The sequence below is a fragment of the Eleginops maclovinus genome, chromosome 10 (assembly GCF_036324505.1).
Source record: "Eleginops maclovinus isolate JMC-PN-2008 ecotype Puerto Natales chromosome 10, JC_Emac_rtc_rv5, whole genome shotgun sequence".
Lineage (NCBI taxonomy): Eukaryota > Metazoa > Chordata > Actinopteri > Perciformes > Eleginopidae > Eleginops > Eleginops maclovinus.
Window position 1 is genome coordinate 10,447,783 of NC_086358.1, and position 19,015 is coordinate 10,466,797.

Sequence of the window (19,015 nt, forward strand, 5' to 3'; positions counted from 1 at the left end):
AATGCATTTCAATGGCTTGTATGTAAGGTGATCAATCACAGTGACTCCAAATCCATACCAGGTATTAATACTACCCTGTTTGGATCTTTTGTCATTTTTATATTATATATGAATATTCTTATGACAGTCCAGTTGCTTTATATTAAACTCCAAAACAATTCAGACTTATACTTTCATAACTGGACTATAAGATTTTAGTCCAACCTTTATTTTGTATGACACTAACCCCATTTAAAAGAGATGTGTCTTACTTGTCAAGTGTATTAAGACTCATCAATAAAAAAAGCCTACATTTCATATCAATATTAACTCTAAACAACGGAAAAAGAACACAATTCCTATGAAAAAGGCTTATGTTGTATTTGTCCAGAGTAGCAATAATATCTGATATTGGAGTCACTGGGTCACATGACATGCAAGCTATTGAACAAATCTGATTGAATCTTCTTTTAAATTTTAATCTAAATTGACAGATGTTAATGAGATTATAATTCTTTTAACATCATTTTCACTAATGAGCGAGTTTTCATAGAGGTACTGAAAAAAAAACCATTGATTTAGTGTCATTCAAACAGTCATTTATTGATCGTTCCTGAGTAAATCCAATTTGAAGTAACCATCCTCCGATTGCTGCAAGTCTGTAAAACCGAGCAGGAGGAAATATCGGAATCAACCTGAAATTTACTTCAACTTCAAGCTAGCACATTTGCGATTCTATCAAGGTGTACAATATCTGCCCACATATTTTGTACACCTATAAACACCTGGCAAAGTATTGTACTGTACTAGTAGTACCTGCTACAGTAAGGGTCACTACACGCACATACTCAGCAGGTCAGATACATTTTCTAGGTCAAGCAGACGGACCAAATAAAATACGAAATACGATGGGGAATACCTTGCTTTAATACAAAGTGATACATTAGGGTCACCCACCTCCCTAGTTAAGTAACATTCACACGGTCCTTTATATACAATAAATACCCCATTTTTATTTATAATGCAAAGAAAGAAACAAGATAGAATAATTCATCTTATAGCTGAACTTCTTGCATAACAGACAGAGCACACTTTGTATAAAATGACAGGGACACAATACTTGGGTGAAACAAGCTGAGAACTACAGCTACTGGCATTGTAATCTAGAGATCTGCATTTAAAAACAAAGAAATAACTGAATTTTGCTAAACTTTAATAAAGCGATCTGCATAGAGCCCTGTATAGAAGCTAAAAGCCAAGCTGTTGTTACCAGACAAATCATCACAGGACGTGTAGCAAACTTTAAAGATACACCAAAGTGATAAAATTCACTTAAGTTACATTTATATATCAACATTACAAAAATATTCCACAGCACCATTAAGCAAACAAAGAAAATCTAATGTTGTCCCTTGTCTGTGTAATGCCGCAATCGTTTCAGGGCATATTATTTATGCTCTTTGTTTGAATGTGTTCAAAAAGGTTGTATAAAGTGATAGAAGGAAAATCTGATCAAATGAAATACATGTCATATCTAACATCAAAAGATTGCACTTTGGAATTTCGATGCACATATAAATATATCTGTTTTTTATAATAAACTATAAAACGTTATGGCTGAGTCTAAGTCCTCTGTGGTGATTAAGGGGCACATTTTAAAGAACACTGTTCTTTGTTTGCAGGGCTGTCTATTGATCCCAGCTGCTCATTGTAAGACTGCATTACATTACATGAATTTATAAATTGTTCAACTGAACGATATGTGCCAACTGATTTTGAAAGCAATACAAATCTTCAAGAAACTTACAGTAACAGCCTGAAATATAACCTGATTTTAACCAAATTGCTGACAAATTTAGCGATGAAAAGGTAAGTAATCATCATGCGTGGCTAAAAGGCATATGCCTCTGTAAAGTCACTGTGCGTTATTTGCCTTTTTCTCAACAGTTTCCTGTGTAAAATCACATGGGATAACATTGCGGTTCCCTCCGATATATCGTTGAAGAAGTTTCAGTAAGAGACGATGAATGTCCTGCAGACTTTAGACATTAATCTCCATTTAGTTTCAATGGTACGGATGGCTCCAAGGGCAGTCCTCTTTATCGGAAAAGTTCTGTCCTTGGTATTCCTTCCCGCTTCTCCACCAAAACAAAAATAATACGCTCTTCCCTCTGGCACCTTTCCCAAGCTATAGGGCTTTTTTGGTCTTTGAACCAAAACTGTGAGGTATGAAACCACATCTGACTTAGCTGGTTGATCTACAGCATTCAGGATGGTGAAGTTCAACGGTCGATCACCAGAACTTTGAGCTCATTTCACTTGAGAGGAGCTGTTTGCCGGGAGCTCTGTTTGGATGGTGGAGATTTTTTTCCCCAATTATTTCCAGCAAGCTCTCTCCATGAGATGAACTTGAAGGTCCTTTCTCTGCTGAGTTCTGCTTCGAGCTATCGCCTTCATCCGAACCCATGAAGGCTTCTCTGCTCTGAGGTTGGATGAACTGCACACTTAGTTGGGGCGCCACCACTACGCTCTGCTGGTTAGGCTTCCTGATGCAGTGGGAGAGGGTGGAGACGCAGCTCTTCTTAAAGTTCTCGTTCATGAAGGCGTACACGATGGGATTGTTGAAGCTGTTGAAGAACCCGATGGCCTGAACGATGGCGAGTGTCATACTTACTGTAACTCCATCATATTTGTTCTCTAAGTCATCTGGTAAATGAAACACAGACATGGTTTAACATAATCTCTCAAACTTCCCAGTCAGAGATAGGATTTGTATCTAGGCTTTTCAATAACTTCCCATTTCACATTGAACCGTCCTACTTACTGTATTCAAACAGCATGTGGACGGTGTGGAATGGTGCCCAGCAAATGGTGAAAAGCAGAACGATGGTGATCATCATTTTTACAGCTCGTTTCTTTTTCCTGCATAAAATCAAAGCCGACATGTTAACTTGTTACAGCAAGAAATAATTTATAATGACACACCTACAATTGCACACTTCCATTAAAATACTGCCACTGATCAGCATATAAAATGTTAGCACCCTGGCACCTGAAAGACCAGCAGCAATTCCTAAATAACAGCCATTCATATATGTAATTTGTTTTTCATATTTAATTTCAGATATCTTCTACGACATTGGAGAGTCCATTCCCTATGATTATGCCCCAGAGGTTCCAATTGTCCACATCATATTGAGTCTTAAAAGTGAGCAACCAGAAATGTTCCTATTTTAGCGGATGAACGTAAACATAGCCTTCTAGTGTTAAACTTACAGCAAAGACCAAACCGTCAGGTGAGTCTGGCAGAAGCAAAACACGTTTTAGAGGTAAAAGCGGACTTCAAGTACACATTTGCTGCCATTTTTATTTATAATGCAAAGAAAGAAACAAGATAGAATAATTCATCTTATAGCTGAACGTAAGCGGACTTCAAGTACAAACCACATTTGCTGCGTTACAGAGAGCTGTATCATTTAATTCACTTTCAGTGTCTGGCATTTTGCAGTGTGGGGAAGTCAATCACAGCTTTTCTTTATAGGTAATGTGCTTCAATGCCAAGATGCTGCTGCGTATGCCTGTTGACATGAACATACTAGCAAATTACATTTTGAATCCCTGTCATTTCCAGAACATTCCCAACATTATAAATGGTTCCAACAGACTAAAACTAAAGGTGAATATTGCACACTTAGTAGAACAGTATAAATAAGCAAACAGAGTGTATATGTTAGACTTCTTCTTCCCTAAACATAACCATCATTTATCCCTCCCTCCTGTTTCAATGACTACCGTCCGGTTGCACTCACTCCCATCCTGATGAAGTGCTTCGAACGGCTAGTCATGCAACAGATCAAGTCTCTCCTCCCCCCCTCCCTGGACCCCTTCCAGTTTGCATATCGGTCAAAACGCTCAACCGATGATGCCATCTCCACTGCCTTCCACACAGCCCTCACACATCTGGACTCAAAAGCCTGCTATGTTAGAATGCTGTTCATAGACTTCAGTTCAGCGTTCAACACTATCATCCCCCAACAGCTTATTCACAAACTGGACCGGCTAGGACTGAACACCTCACTGGGCAACTGGTTGTTGGACTTCCTGACCGGCAGACCACAGGCAGTTAGGGTCGGCAGTCACACATCCAGCACCATCACACTGAACACAGGGGCCCCCCAAGGATGTGTACTAAACCCCTCCTCTTCACCCTGCTCACCCACAACTGCACTCCATCACACAGCTCTAACCTGTTCATCAAGTTTGCGGACGACACAACTGTGGTGGGTCTCATCAGCAAGGGGGATGAGTCACACTACAGGGGCGAGGTGAGTCACCTGGCCTTGTGGTGCAAATACAACAATCTCTCTCTGAACATCGAGAAGTCAAACGAGATTGTTGTAGACTACAGGAAAACGCGCACCCAGCATGCTCCTCTGACCATCAACGGTGCTACAGTGGAGAGGGTGAGCAGCACCAATTTCCTAGGTGTGCACGTCACAGAGGACCTCTCCTGGACCACCAACATCACATCACTAGCCAGGAAGGCTCAGCAGCGCCTCTACTTCCTCCGGAAGCTGAGGAAAGCTAAAGCCCCGCCCCACATCATGTGCACCTTTTACAAAGGCACTGTCGAAAGCATCCTGACCAGCTGCATCACTGTGTGGTACGGCGCCTGCACCTCGTCCTGCCGTACGTCCCTCCAGCGCATCGTGAGAGCGGCCGAAAAGAGCATTGGTGCCACTCTCCCCTCTCTCCAGGACATATACAGCACTAGCCTCACCCGCAAAGCCCTCTACATTGCAGGTGATCCCACTCACCCACTGTCACTTCAACCTGCTGCCCTCAGGGAGGAGACTGCGGAGTCTCTGGGCCAGAGTAATGTCATTTCGATCCTCTTTATGTCCTGTACATATTGCTGATTGACAATAAAGCTGACTTTGACTTTGACTTATTCAGCATTATCACAATCTTTCCCTACTTCCAGTTCCCTTAGAAGTTTTTAGGACCTTTGGTAGGCAACAGGGTCTTTTTAACACGAATTGATCCACCGTGACCATTTTGCTTCTTCTTGATTTAGATGTAAACATTGGTTAGTAACAACCCAAAAACAAATATAAGACCCCTGGCGTGTCTAATCAATAAACTGTCTTTGACTGAGCCGCAGACAGATACTCTTTGTAGCGGTCTCCGTTTTAAAGATAATGATTTTTAAAAGCCTTAATGTATTAAATGACCTGTTGGTACCGCTGGGAAAAACCCAGAATCGATGATACAACCTCATATATCATATGTATACAGTATAATGAAAATAGGGAGCTTTCTCAAAACTTTTCCTTCTAATTGCTGAACAATGCCAAGTTATTGACACCAAACCATTGCATGAACTTTCTACAGTGATCCTTGAGCTTTTAGTGTGTTATATTTGATCTTTTGGAGGAGTTTTTGACCCTTTGTAACCAATTTTTGACTGGTTTAAAATGGTTAAATATTAGCATCAAATGGTTTACAGAAAAAACTGATTGTAAATTACAAAGTTACCGTCTAAAATATATTAGATGATGGAAATAGCCATCATACACGTAATTAATGATTTACCCTTTGGGGTGTCTATATCAAACTAACATTCAACCCACTGTACATAATCCTGCTTCTTATATGGATACTTACTAAAGAAACTAATATTTTGACTTCTTTTTTGCTTGGAGCCCAGAAGCTCCCCTGCCTGCCCTCACATCTCACAGCTGTGGCCGGTCACAGACCTTACCAGCCTGGAGAAGAGTGCGACAGCTGTGCTCTAATCGCTGTGATTTGTGTATCGCATTGGAAGCAGACAGCCTGGCCCCATTGGAGTACCACCCTGCTTGTCGGCTCAGGAGCTGTAAGTCTATTTTTAGAAGTGGAGGTAAAAAGCTTTAGCGTCAGGAAGGCAAAGGGATAAAAAACCTTTTAAAACTGGCAACAGATCAGTTTACTTTATACCTGACTTCTTCAAAGATGGGTATATTTTCCTCTTTTGCTTTTTTCAGTGCTTTTCTTTTTCTGTTATTCTTTCATTAATTGGTTACAATTCATCCTTTAACCATGAATCCAAAAGTCCATGTTCTCCACGTATTACATTTCAGGTTTGAAAATACTCCTGAAACTGCTTTCTGTTGTAAGATTGGACATGGTCCTTCAGAGTCTATGGTCAGAGCACCAATAGCAACACACCTTGAGATCTTTATTATCTCCCTGTGGTTCATGGTGTTGAGGACTGAGGAATCGCCCACCCTCTTGCGGATCCACAATTCGATGCCAATACGTGTGTAGAGGAAAAGCATGGCCGCCAACGGGAGCAGGAACAGCGCTACCATGATGAAGGTGGTGTACACCTGTCTGTGTGTGTGAGAGCGCCAACTCTCCTGACAGCACACGTGGTAGTGATCGTACAGGAAGTCGTACTTCACCTTTGGGACAGAGAGAGAAAGGCTCTTAGTCCTGAAAGAATGAGCAAGACAATATTAAATATAAAGGAATTGGTTGGATTTCTTTGAGTGGCACCACTTACCTCTAGCTGTTGCACAAACAGCATCGGTGAACCCACAATTACGGAGGCGAGCCATACGAGTCCTGTGGGATACAGAAAAGTAAAACATTTATAAATTGATTAAATCTGCATATAAAACAATGTTAAAATATTTATACAGTTTGATACGTGACGTGACTGTGAGGGTTTCAAGGAGAGTAACACAATTGCTAGCCAAAGCTGCTGTACTTTAAGTTTAGTTCCTCTTTCATGACATTTACAAATTATGTCTGCAACACTCCTACACAGTTCTTTGTTCTCAAACTGAAAGTCTATGAGTAGATAAGATAAGATAAGATAAGATAAGATGTACCTTTATTAATCCCATGGGGGAAATTCAAGTGTTTATGCAGCAACAGAGAAGAGGAAAAACAGTACAGATACACACAGGGATATGAAACATAAAATAAAATTAAAAATGAGAAATTCTACAAACCATTTCAGTGTTTTTCATCATGTATCTGAAATATAAGCCCTTGAAACTAGAGGTTATTAAATTGTTTCTGTTGAAATCAAAGAGTTTCAGCGGTGCTTTCCAAACTTTCTGTTGTTGTCTCATTTCTTTTCTGCTGCCTCACTGCTCACTTCTTGTCAGGGATTAAAGAGAGAACATGTTACTCATCTTGCACAAGAGAGATGTTCTGGGTTTTGTTTGGATACATTTCTATTGCTTGTTTTGTTTCAATAATTCCCTTTTTTGAGTAAAGTCTTAACGTCTCTATTTCAAACCCCATGCCAGAAAGTTGGATCATCCAATTTAGCTTGGGGCATGTTGGGCTAAAGAGCATAACACATTTACTTTCCTATAGATAAGGGCAGCTTTTATCTTGCTGACGGAACAGGGTGACCCTGAACACACACAAACATCCAATCCTCAAAGCGCAATATGGCAGCCTTGCAAACATGGAATACCTAGCATCTTGTATGCTCTTTTTGATGAGTACTGCCTCCTCATTTTCAGCGGAAAGACAATGCCCTGGTATCTCTCAATGGCGATACAGGTCATAGTGAGGATGCCTGTCACTATGGCCGTAGTCTGTACAAAGGGAACTGTCTTGCAAACCAGAACACCTGCAAGAAAAAAACAATGAAGTTCAGCAAAGCAGCCAAAAACATTGTGTGGTGTTGATGGTCAGAGACTGGAGGTGAGCTCATCGATCTTTCCATCTTCCTGTGGGGTTTCATTGACATGACAAAACGATTGTATCTTGAACATATTTCACTTCGCTAATGAAGCACTGAGCCGAAACCCAGGAGAAACTGTGCACTGTAGTAAGACCCACATTTTATGTCTACAGTGATTCACCTTCAACTAATTGTGAATGCATTTTAATAGGAGCACATGCTTTGAGCTGGACTACTATTGCTATGATACGCTTCAATGTCGCTACCCTTTGATAAAGTGTTCATGTTGGTATCCCATATTGCCAGCTGTAAAATGTAATAAAATCCAATTGCAAAAATATATTACATATGTTATCTGCTAATGCTCAGTTTCTGATGAGAAAGGTGTTTGGAATCAGCTCTTTAAAGTTAGTGCTTTTGGAGAAGTGAAGTTTATTTTCAGGTGTGGATACAATCACAGAAAAGTCTCTAATGTAATGCGATGCAGTAATTTAACAGCAACAATGTTTTGGACTGAATTGTGACAGCACCTTCAAATTAAAGCCTCAAGAAAGTTGGATCCACACTCCTGACTTACAGTTGTTTTGGCAGTAGTGATAAACATATGCGTTAACTGCATTGTGTACACCCACTGAGAAGTTTGACATGTGCATAACAAGCTCAGGGAAACAATATTTCTGAAAGTTTGCATTGATGCAAAAGTTAAATCTGGATTTTGCAAATGTTCCTTATGCAATAACAGCCTGCTATTTTGCATTTATTAAACTATTTATTATATTTCTTTAAAAAACAGAGGGGGGGAGAAGTACTCAGATCTTGTACTTAAGTAACAGTAGAAGTACCAGAGTGTAGGAATACTGTGTTAAAACTAAAATACCGGCATTCAAAATGTTACTCAAGTAAAAGTAAAGAAGTATAAAGTATATATGTTTTGATTATAATTATTGATGCTGGTAAAGGTGCAGCTAGTTTTAATTACATTGCATACTTCAGGGTAGCTTGTGGATTTACTCCAGGTGTAACTAAAGTCTGATTTAAGTGTAGATTATATTTCACATCATTAATCCAAATCTCCAAAGTAACTAAAAGTACAAAATAATTGAAGTGGAGTAAAAGTGCACGATTTACGTCTGAATTGTAGTGGGGTAGAATTACAACGCAGTATAAAATAGAAATTCTCAGTATCTCAACATTTTACAAGTAGTCCTTGAGTAAATGTATTTAGGTATTTCAGTTCCCACCCAGTTTAAATCTTCCACATATGCTTACCTCAATCTCTCCACAGTTCCTGGACTAAATAGTCACCGGTATGGCCTGTTTTGATGTATTTCTCTTTAACCCTTTAGGACACAGCAGGGCTCAATGTGTCATATGAAATCATTGTCTCCTGCTGCAGCCAGCTCCATTCCCCCAAGGGGTCTTAGCGTGTGTGCTGGCCAAAGCAATTAGCTCGCTTCCCTGTTTGTCTGGCGTTAATGTACTATCTAACACGCCTGCTGCTGTGTTTGGTTTCCATTCAAATCCAGCTGATTTGCGTACACCATCGTTGTTTGTTTTATAGCAATTTAGCTTGTAAGACCTGGTCGTGCATTTGTCCACTTTTAATTAAGTTGATTTTCCAAGAGGGGATTGGTCTGATGCGAAATACACATTTTCAAACTCACCTCCAAACCATTCAGAGGAGATGTTCTGCAGCAAAGTGAAAGGTATGCAGAAGAAAGTGATGAGCAGGTCGCTGACGGCCAGAGAGCAAATGAAAATATCCGTCGCAGTCTGGTTCGCACGCTTCTTCAAAACTATGTAGATCACCAAACTATTCCCAGCCAGAGCTAGCAGGAAGATAAGCATGTACATGATCACAAAGCTGGTCTTGGCGCTGTAGGGTAACTCGGGGATGTAGACGAGCGGCTGGATGTTGTAAGTGTTGATAAACTCCTGGCGGCTCAGGTTGTACAGATGAAGCATCTCCTGCAACACTTCTGGAGTTATCTTGGTGGACCCCTGGCCGGAATCTGTGGAGGACGCTGCCATTCTTGGTTTTCAACCCCGAGAACAACTTGCCTGAAGGCAGGAAAAAGAAACACCGATGATTCACAGACGAACGCTTTTCATTAACCCACAAGTGCGTCCGGAAGCTGGCTCCTTCATCCTTCAAATCCACATGCTGCTGCGGCTCTGTGCGAGTGAGTGAGTGAGGTTGCGCGCGCGCACGTGCGCGCGTGTGTGTGTGTATTATCCTTTGTGGTAGGTAGTGATAGCGTTGCATCTTCTTATAGTACACAAACAGGAAATGCATTATGCAAAACATAATAATGTTCTTTCACTCTTTAATATCAATGCAATTCAAAAAAAGGCTTTACTTGGGTCAACAAAGCACATTGTACTAGGTAATACATGTTTTCACATTCTATAACCATGTAAACTCCATTCTGTAATATAAAATAAAGATAACACTTTACAATAACACTTTATTGCAGAGCTATAATAAATCAAACATGATGAAGACATTTTGGAGCAATTGTGACACTTTAGTCAAATTATGTCATGTTTCGGCTGGCAATTGCGCAGTATTTCTTTTACAAATGAACAATGAAACACAATGCTGTGTGTTTCCAATGTGGGACACAGTCACACGACCACCTGTGGATCCCAGTTTAAAATTGAATGTGTTTGTATGACAAATCATTCAAACTGTCAAATACGAATGCAATTATTTTACTTATTTGTCGTCATCTGTTTATTTGTTTCATCTGTAATTAAGGGCGATAACCTCAGGGTCCCTGGTAAATGTGTTTATGTTTTTACCATGCACTAATTAAGTTTAAAATAGAGACAGGATTCAATTGTCTTAGACTTCAAGTAAATTAAGTACAATTAATTGCAAGCGGATGCAACCAGTCTTTTGTCACTGCATGCAGGACAGCTGAACATCAACTTCCAACTAACACCATCGAAAGAATATGGTTGCAAATAATGATGTAATTACGTTTAAATGTGCCGTTTCTTTCAAGGAAAGTCCTCTAGAAATTCACCACTAAATTCAATAACTTTCTAAAAACGTTTATATTTGTTTCCCCTGTAATAAGAACCAAATGACATACTTCCTCCCAGAAAGCTTAAGAAATTATTCAGAAATAGCAAACAGATGAAGTAAAAAAATAAATAAATGTAAAACATAATTTACCAATGGTGCAAAAGAGCATGTCCTCAGCACTGTGACATGAAAAAAAGAACAATGTGACGGCAAAATAATTAAAAACGCACTACCAAATCACAAAATGTGCTGTTGCATATAAGGTTACAGTAGAGCTATTGTGCACTTTCCAGTAAGGGGAGAGAAATAATTTAATTTTCACCAAATCATTTGCATTTTTTTATCTAGATGCAGCGTAATACAACTCAACCCACCATGTCCTGTCCTAAAAAAAAAAAAAGTGAGCAATGTAGATGGTGTGGATATTCTAGCGTTTCAATGTATAAACATATAAAGTGTGAGGTCTTCAAGGTGTTGTTACATGGTGGGAGCTGCTCCGTCATCCTCTGCTCCACCCCCCCACCCATGCATCTGGTTTTGTACGATCAATCTGCATAAAAGCCTCTTCTGTCATTCATCCCCAACCCTGACTGCTGAGTTTCCAGCTCCTGTCTCGTCCCCTTGCCACCTAAACACTCCTCAGTTCGTCTCAGCGTACATATAAATGACAGATATCAGAGTGTTGACACAGTGTGCTAGACTTTATTGCAGCCAAGACAAATTGTGTGTGCGTGGGTGTGTTTCCTCGTGGGAAAATGTCACCTTCTGCAGCAGCAGAAAAAATTGCCCGATTTATACTTATTTCTGTGTATCAAGTTTAATAAGAAGGCTGAGTTTAAATATAGGTGTGGATGAACAAGGGCACCGAGAATTTGGGGGAATCAAAATAAATATAAAGAATGGATGTATTATTCTGTCATGGAAAACAAAGCTTTGCAATTAGCCTTAAAGTACCTGCAACCAAGGCTATAAACAATCTGTTGTAAGTGCTTACAGCTTAATGCCAATGGTTGTCTTTTGAGAGATCACTTTAGACTGAAAGGCTTGATGGCTTCATTCATGTTCCTAGAGAGTAATACTTTGGTGATCCCGGATTTTCCTCTTGCTGTCAATCTTGTTTACAGCAGTGTGTTTAAAGTGCAGCTCAGAGACATGTACAGGTCTCCAGATGAAGGAACCTTTTGAATTTGTATTTGTTTTGCTAGTTAAAAGTAAGAAACACAAAACATTTTGAAGATGTGGCTTTAGAGAAATGGGCAAAAGAAGAATGGCTCAGAGAGAGGGATTAATTGGAGCCCAACATCATTCAACCATGTTTGAAAAATGACAACAGAAACCGAATGACCTCATTCAGCTGTGTTCTGACCACTGTAAATGCCAAGTTCATCACTCTGATTGGAAACACGTATTGTGTGCATTTGTCATCCATGGGTAAATGCTAAAGACACATTTTAGTGGGATGTGGTCAAAATCTACCAATCATCCTTTTTTCTGTGTTTGTATTTTTAGGTAAAGGTGAAAAGTTATGGGGACACCAATTATTCAAATTAATCCAGAGGGAAATGCCTGTAGCAAATTTCATGGCAATCCATCCGATAGTTGAAGGGCCCTGGACCATAATGATGCAATAGCATGCCAAAAAGATAATAACAACAGAGTCGATAACAGTCCGAAAGGCGATACAACTTTGATATTGATCAATTACAGAGTATGCAGCAAAACAGCTGGAATACATAGGGTCAACTTTATATTACTTTGGGCCCCAGGTCTTCACGGTATGTCAGGAATCAATCTTTTTTGGACTCAAAACTATGCAAGGTTGAGTCAAAACCGCAAGCACCATTATTTCACTAAAATTGCTTTAAGACAAAACTTTCTATAATCAAACTCTTACTGTACTTTATTATTTACACATATCACAGCCTCTGTGTGTAGTAATTGTTTGCCCTATAAAATCCTATCTTCTCAAATGAGCAGATTCAGAAAACTGTTCAGTTATGTTCCTGGACTATTATGTTCACAAATAAACTTTATTAAATTGTAAGCCTGTGCATTCAGGGTACCATAGAGCGTCTCACAATATCATTTCATTTTTCATTCGAGTCTGAGACACATATTTTTGATAATGTTTGGATACAGAAAGATGTCCAACAGTGCAATTAAAATCTACCTTGACAACAAATTCACATTGGTTGCCTGGTAACTGCTGTAACAACAAGACCATGGTAGGCACTCCTCCTAAATGTTTATTTGGCATAACCAGTCATTTATTTATTTTTATTGTTCTTAAAGCAAGGAAAAACAATCAGGAGTCTGGTTGTTTTCCTCATTTATAGTCAAACCCAAGAGCATAAATAACATTTTACATATTTCAATTATAGTTGTTCAAGTTCTCAGTCTTCCTGTCAAACCTGATGCATGCAAACACTCTCCGGGGCAAAAAAAAAAAAAGAACCTCCAACTGTTTCTGTTTGAAAATTGATAGAAAAGAGTCATATATAAATATACTGAGGACATACAGTATGCATCTTGTTGCCTCACAAATAGTCAAGAATCAACATTTTAACCTCACAATTATCTACTTAATATTAACTGAGAACTAATCTCACAAACCTAGTGGTATTAATCATCAAAGTGCTTTTACACCAACATCCACACTCATAAGCAACACTATTTGCAGCAGAAAAGGGGTACATTTAAACATACATTTGTGTAGTGAGGAGTAAGGAGCCTCAATCACACATGGACTTCTGTCAGATTGAATTACAATCCAGCAGCTTCAGTAGGCTTCAATTGAATATGTTTATTTAATTAACCATCACATTATTAGTTTATTTCTGCTGCTTTGTGTTTGAAAACACAGTCTAAATTAACTGGAATGTCTGGTTTCCCATTGTGCTATTGTCTTTTGTTTAGGGTTTCTTAGCAACAAAGGCAACACAGTTCATGAAGCACCAACGTTTTCGAGCTGCAAGATGTTTTCTGAGGTAAAGTGATTATTCAAATGTATTTACTTCTAAAAATATAAGTACTTCCACCTGGTATAACACAAAAGCCTAACTGCTTGGTCTTATTCTAAATGCAAAGTTGTCTTTGGAGCAAATGAAATGCGAATGCTCTGCGCCTTGTTAGGTTTTAGTTTTCAGCCCTATGCAATCACACAAGCCTGATCTTTCACTCCTTTAGATTTAAACAAATCTTCCAGCTGTCATTTCAAGATATGTTGATGGCACAGAGTCCAGACTCCTGTAGGACGTTTGGAGAAAGGAGCCGCAGTCAAACAAATCAGATGCCACTTACGCCTGAATTCACCAAGATGCTGACAAAAAGCAGTCCGCGATTTGGTGCTTTGAGTCATCACTCATTCTTCTCTCGGCACAACCCTCATCCACACAGGGTCAGACATATTCAAGGTGAGCATGATGCGCTTTGTGCTTATTTTTTTCTTACAGCAATTGATTTGAAACTTGAATCATGCTTTGCCGTATGCTTTCTTCAATAAGAGGAAATATATGTGATATGTATAAATGAGTTTTCTCATTTGTGCAGAACGCACATCAGTTTGTGTTTTGAAAATCAATATGTGATTTACATGAGAGTCCCTAAAGAAATCAGCAGATCTCTCCTGTTATAACCTAGTATAACAGAACACTGTATAGGAAATGTTTCATGGGCGGGTTATATAAATATATCATAGCGATATGGTACTTGAAAGAGTTAACTGCATTATTGCCACAGTAGTGGGCTTCATCCCTGAGGTTCTTATGAAAAGCTAACTCTCAGCAGGGAGTTGCCTTTGATAGTCCCACACTCTTGAAGCACTTTACGTCGTGTGTGTGAACTGGGAATATTGTGCCTCTCTTTCCCACAGGACTCAATGGTAGACCCGTTTGCATGGTGAGGGATGATTGGTTTGTCACCTCATCATTATTTCCTCATCCACTTCTCAAAAGTCACGTCTTCAAGAAAGCCACTGGTCCACCTCTGGATTTTCCGCTCGCACATAACCTTAATGGAGTCAGTAGTAACAAAATCAAATCAGGTATTCTTTCACTCACTCACATCGCCTACATTTTTTTCATTACTTTTCAAAAAGGCTCTGTCTTCAAAGATTACACTTTAGCTTCTCCTCTTTTTCACAGCACAATTTTCAGAGGCCTGGAGGGATGAACTTAAAGACCTTGCTACAAAAGTCAGCTTGTCTTCTGAAGCCCAAAAGGAAAAACAACAGGTATCTGTATAGCTGTTATTGTTGTAATCTGGTACTGAACACACATTATACACACAGCCTGATTTCAACTTCTTCAGAAAAATTATGATTTGTTTGACATTTCAAGCGGGGAAGTGACTTCAAGGAAGCACTTCAACAAGCTCAACCAGTGGAGTACATTATATTTTGTCTAGTCTTGGTAATAAATGTTTCCGTTGTTGATTTTGATGATGTATTGCAGGAGGAAGAATTTGTCCGCCGAAAGACCACATATTCAGCTCAAACTGGGCGAATTGTCCCTCCATCCACTAACTGCTACCAACGCAGAACCCCTTCCCAGCGCCTGATGTATCCTCAGCCTCTCCATGATCAAGAACTCATGGTGAAATACTTCCTAGATGTTCAGCTTTGCTTTTCAGCAGTCAGAAAAACTGTGTCATTGGGGTTAGTTTGGGGTTGAAATGGGGCACAGGCACGTAAAACCCTAACCCTTTCTCTCGGAGAAGTAGGGTCAGCCGCAGATCAAAAGGAGAAATCAGACCTCATAGTTATGGCACATGCAGTAGCCCAAGCCCGATGTTGTAAGAAAATATCTCCCAACACAGGTTTTTCACCTGAGAAAATTACTAGAAATCACTTGAATATAAAATGATGTGGTTTGCAAAGTAATGTTGTGATAGTCCTATTGCTCTGTTTCAGGTGTTTGAGCTGCTTTGTCAGATCCTGCAGACAGACTCCCTCTCCACAGTCCAGCAGTGGCTTCTGCTTGCAGGGCAAAGAGGTACAAATGCTTAGTAGTCTATACACTACAAGGAAATGTATCATATTGTACAGATTTTTAAATGTTCAAATTAGCAGCAGTCGCTAAAATTACCTGACTTGTGTGCCTAGCATGGTCATTCTCATGCAACAGACGATGCCATAGTTCCCTCATGCCTTTTGGGGTACTTTGATTAGAATCTATTGTCCTGTAAAATTAATATTTAAAAAAGGCATATCTACAGTTTGTAACACACTCAATTAAGTGATGGATTTACATATGAATGTAATCTTGAAAAAATGTATAAAGTTTGTAGAGATAATCTTTACCCATTATTATTTACACTATTCATGAGTTAACACAGTAAATTATATTAACCACAATGGAGTGTATAATTGCTCTGCTGATGGAAGAGTCAACTAAACTTTTTATTGGATTTTTCCTGGTATTATGTGATGTGTTGTACCCTCAGAGAAGGACCTGGTGATGGGGATGATCAAGCAGGCTCTGGATGGTGTCGACCTCTCGGGTCATCCACAAAGGAACTTCCAGCAGATCCAGGCCTTTCACCTTGGTGCATCTCCGGTGGTGTACGGTGCATCACGTGACCAGTCGTGGAGAACACCTCAGAGAACAAGGTCAGGATGATCTCTCAAAGGTTCAGCTGGTTCTTGTATTATTTCTTTCAAAGCTCAGCCTGTTTAACATTGTTTATTCACTTCCACCGCTCATACAGAAGGAACCATGCTTTCAGCGTGGAGAAACCAGGTAACTATGCTTTCATAATTTGTTGTCATTTATTGCTCCAGAACATTTTCTCATCTCTCTCCTGTCCGCGGTAGTCTTCTTAATGCACGCGTCCTGCTATATGCTTTTAGATTTCATTAATGCTGAAACACCAACTGAGTTTACCTGTGTCCTTGAATGACTGTTCTTTCCTTACTACGATGCAACTTAATGGCACTCAATTTAAAAAGGCACTGCAGGAGGTCCTGGAATTTATTAAAGTCCTTGTTGTATGTTCCTGTTTAAAATGTGCAATTACCCTCCACGGAATTTGTCTTGGGTGTCTTCAATGAATCGTACTCGAGTTAGTTATTAGTTAGAATGCTTTTATCAAAAAACTGTTGAAAAGTATGCTATTTAAATCCAATGCGATAGAAATGTCATATTAAAGTATTGCAACGTACAGTAGTTTGCTTTATTCTATGCCCATTTCTTATTTTTCTAAAGAGAACAGATGTAGCAAAAAGGAAATACTGGCTTTGTTTGACTCTTGACTTGAATATTCTTTTCCAGAGAGGATTGGAGAGGCAGAGGTCCTTGAAGTCCACGCCGAAACTAAAAATGATCTTCAAGATCCTCCACTTGAGCAGACAGAGAGTTTTTAATTTCCTGATTTTCACCGTAGTGACAACTTTATTCTGGTTTCATTATATTGTAAATTGCTTGGATTCCTTTTAAAAAATATACAATAGGTTCTCTTTTGCATGTTTGCTGTGTTAATTGAAACCATGGACAATTAATTAGTTCTCCAGATGTCTTTTGTACTTCATTTTACAACATGCTGTACAGGCAGGATAGTGTTGCAGTACTGTTGATGATGTTTAATAATTGGATATCATTATCTGGTGATACTAAATCATTTCAGTGCAGAGGAGGATTTTCGTTTTCTCAATCTTTTATTGTAGTGTACTGTGATATGGTTTCCTATGATGAGAATTGAGTGGTTGCCTTGTTTTTTGTTCTCTTGGTAAATTACATTTCTTCCTTTGCACATTTGTTTTGCTGATGTTTCTCAGAATGCGAGCTGCTTTATTGAGAGGAATTTCAAATAGATTTTACAAATGAATAACAGAATATACTGTACAATTGGTGACATAGTATTACACATTGCTGTAGAAAATGTTTTGATTTGTTTAAATTATATATCAGTTGTTAGATGGATCGAGTATAACTTGTTGTGTGCAGGGATATAAAACTTGAATGTTCAGAGTAAGTATGTTTCTGGCTTTAAGTGGACAAAAAACAACACAATACAAGCACACATTGTTTCACCCTGGTCAGAGAAAGTCACCTAAGTTCCTAAAATGCAACATACTTACAGTAGCAACAAAGTGACTTTTCTAAAACCAAATGGTGCTGCAGTCATTTGGTGTATTAGCCACCCTTGCTAACTGCAAATAAATGACCAGCAGACAAGATTATGTTCCTTCCTTTGAACAGGGTTTACAAAACTGGTGCCCAAGTGCCTATTTAAATGACTTTGAAGACAGAGTTGGCCTTAAAGATGTATTCTGTTTCAATTCATAAATATTGCATGCCCCATATCGGCATCATTCTGTATGACGAAGGTGCATTTTGTTTCTCCTCTCTCAGTCCTTCTTATTTTGGGTAAAATATTACAAGCTCCCACATCATAAAAAAACACATGTTTATTTATTTAATATATAGCAGTTGTTAAAGCTAAGTTATTATTTATATATCCTATTCAAGTATTTAAATGTTCAGTCCAAATGCCCACAGCCGTATTCAACAACCAGACCTTTAAATAAGCACTCAGGACTTGAAGTGGACCAGGGGTTAAAGCCTTTGCAACACACTGGCAATAACCCTGCTTAAAGTCCCTGGTCGGATTTGGCATCACATAACGCGTGCGTAATTGCCATCATTCCTGTTGCAAATTGGAGTTGAGAACACAGTGTCCCTGAATTATCATGGAGTGGATCCTGCAACTCAAATCTAGAGGGTTTAACCTTTTTTGGTGAATTTGAGAAAAAATGATACCACTTATTTCCCTCCCTTGCAAAAATGGGACGAATGATACATTCACACATAATGGCCCTCGCCACTCTTGCAACCAACCAAACATAGTCTCCTAAATCTGGCGCTCTATTTAAGCTCTCAGATCTACCTACCTCTGCCTCGCTAAAGCTGCTGCTGCTGCTTCCACGCTGCTGATGCTGCTGATGCTGCTGCTGCGTTCACGTTGGCGATGCTCGCCTGCCCCACCACCACCCCATCTTCCATCTGTAGGCCCTGGGGTTAATTATCTAATCATCACTCAACGTTCTATGTAAATATTTGGAGTGATGAGGCCTGAGTCGAGATGCCAACTCAAACTATATACTACTTCTATTAAACATATTAATGAAACACGCGAGTTGCCTGACTGAAAAACAATTGTGACAGTGTGGTTGACTAAACAACACAAGGGAGGGACCGCTTACGCTCCGTGGAAGCGTGGGTCTGTCAAAGGGACGGATAGACCCAGACCTAAGGTATTGTTTATAGCAGTACCACATCATTAACAAAGCATGAAAGGAAAAATGAAAAGTCAGG

At 39.3% G+C, this 19,015-nt stretch overlaps 2 protein-coding genes across 2 annotated transcripts; one reads left to right on the forward strand and one right to left on the reverse strand.

Moving 5' to 3' along the window:
• Positions 1-676: 676 nt before the first annotated feature.
• Positions 677-9,717, reverse strand: qrfprb (pyroglutamylated RFamide peptide receptor b). Its single transcript, XM_063893638.1, is given in 7 exon segments — positions 677-2,346; positions 2,348-2,685; positions 2,804-2,901; positions 6,190-6,425; positions 6,527-6,588; positions 7,457-7,615; positions 9,334-9,717. Coding segments are annotated over 7 exon segments (1,317 nt in total). The 5' UTR covers positions 9,701-9,717; the 3' UTR covers positions 677-2,289.
• A 3,928-nt stretch (positions 9,718-13,645) lies between these two features.
• tbata (thymus, brain and testes associated) lies at positions 13,646-17,660 on the forward strand. Its single transcript, XM_063893896.1, has 9 exons — positions 13,646-13,690; positions 13,890-14,116; positions 14,575-14,745; positions 14,846-14,934; positions 15,155-15,295; positions 15,613-15,694; positions 16,146-16,311; positions 16,410-16,441; positions 16,973-17,660. Exons 1-9 carry the CDS (start codon positions 13,650-13,652, stop codon positions 17,062-17,064), a joined length of 1,041 nt encoding a protein of 346 aa, XP_063749966.1. The 5' UTR covers positions 13,646-13,649; the 3' UTR covers positions 17,065-17,660.
• Positions 17,661-19,015: the final 1,355 nt, after the last annotated feature.

Bases quoted from the DNA above. Each gene is read 5' to 3' on its own strand.
- tbata (XM_063893896.1), top strand. From the start codon at position 13,650: ATGAAGCACCAACGTTTTCGAGCTGCAAGATGTTTTCTGAG. The intron at 15,296-15,612 runs GTGAAATACTTC...GCTCTGTTTCAG, and splicing joins TCCATGATCAAGAACTCATG to GTGTTTGAGCTGCTTTGTCA. The intron at 15,695-16,145 runs GTACAAATGCTT...TTGTACCCTCAG, and splicing joins TCTGCTTGCAGGGCAAAGAG to AGAAGGACCTGGTGATGGGG.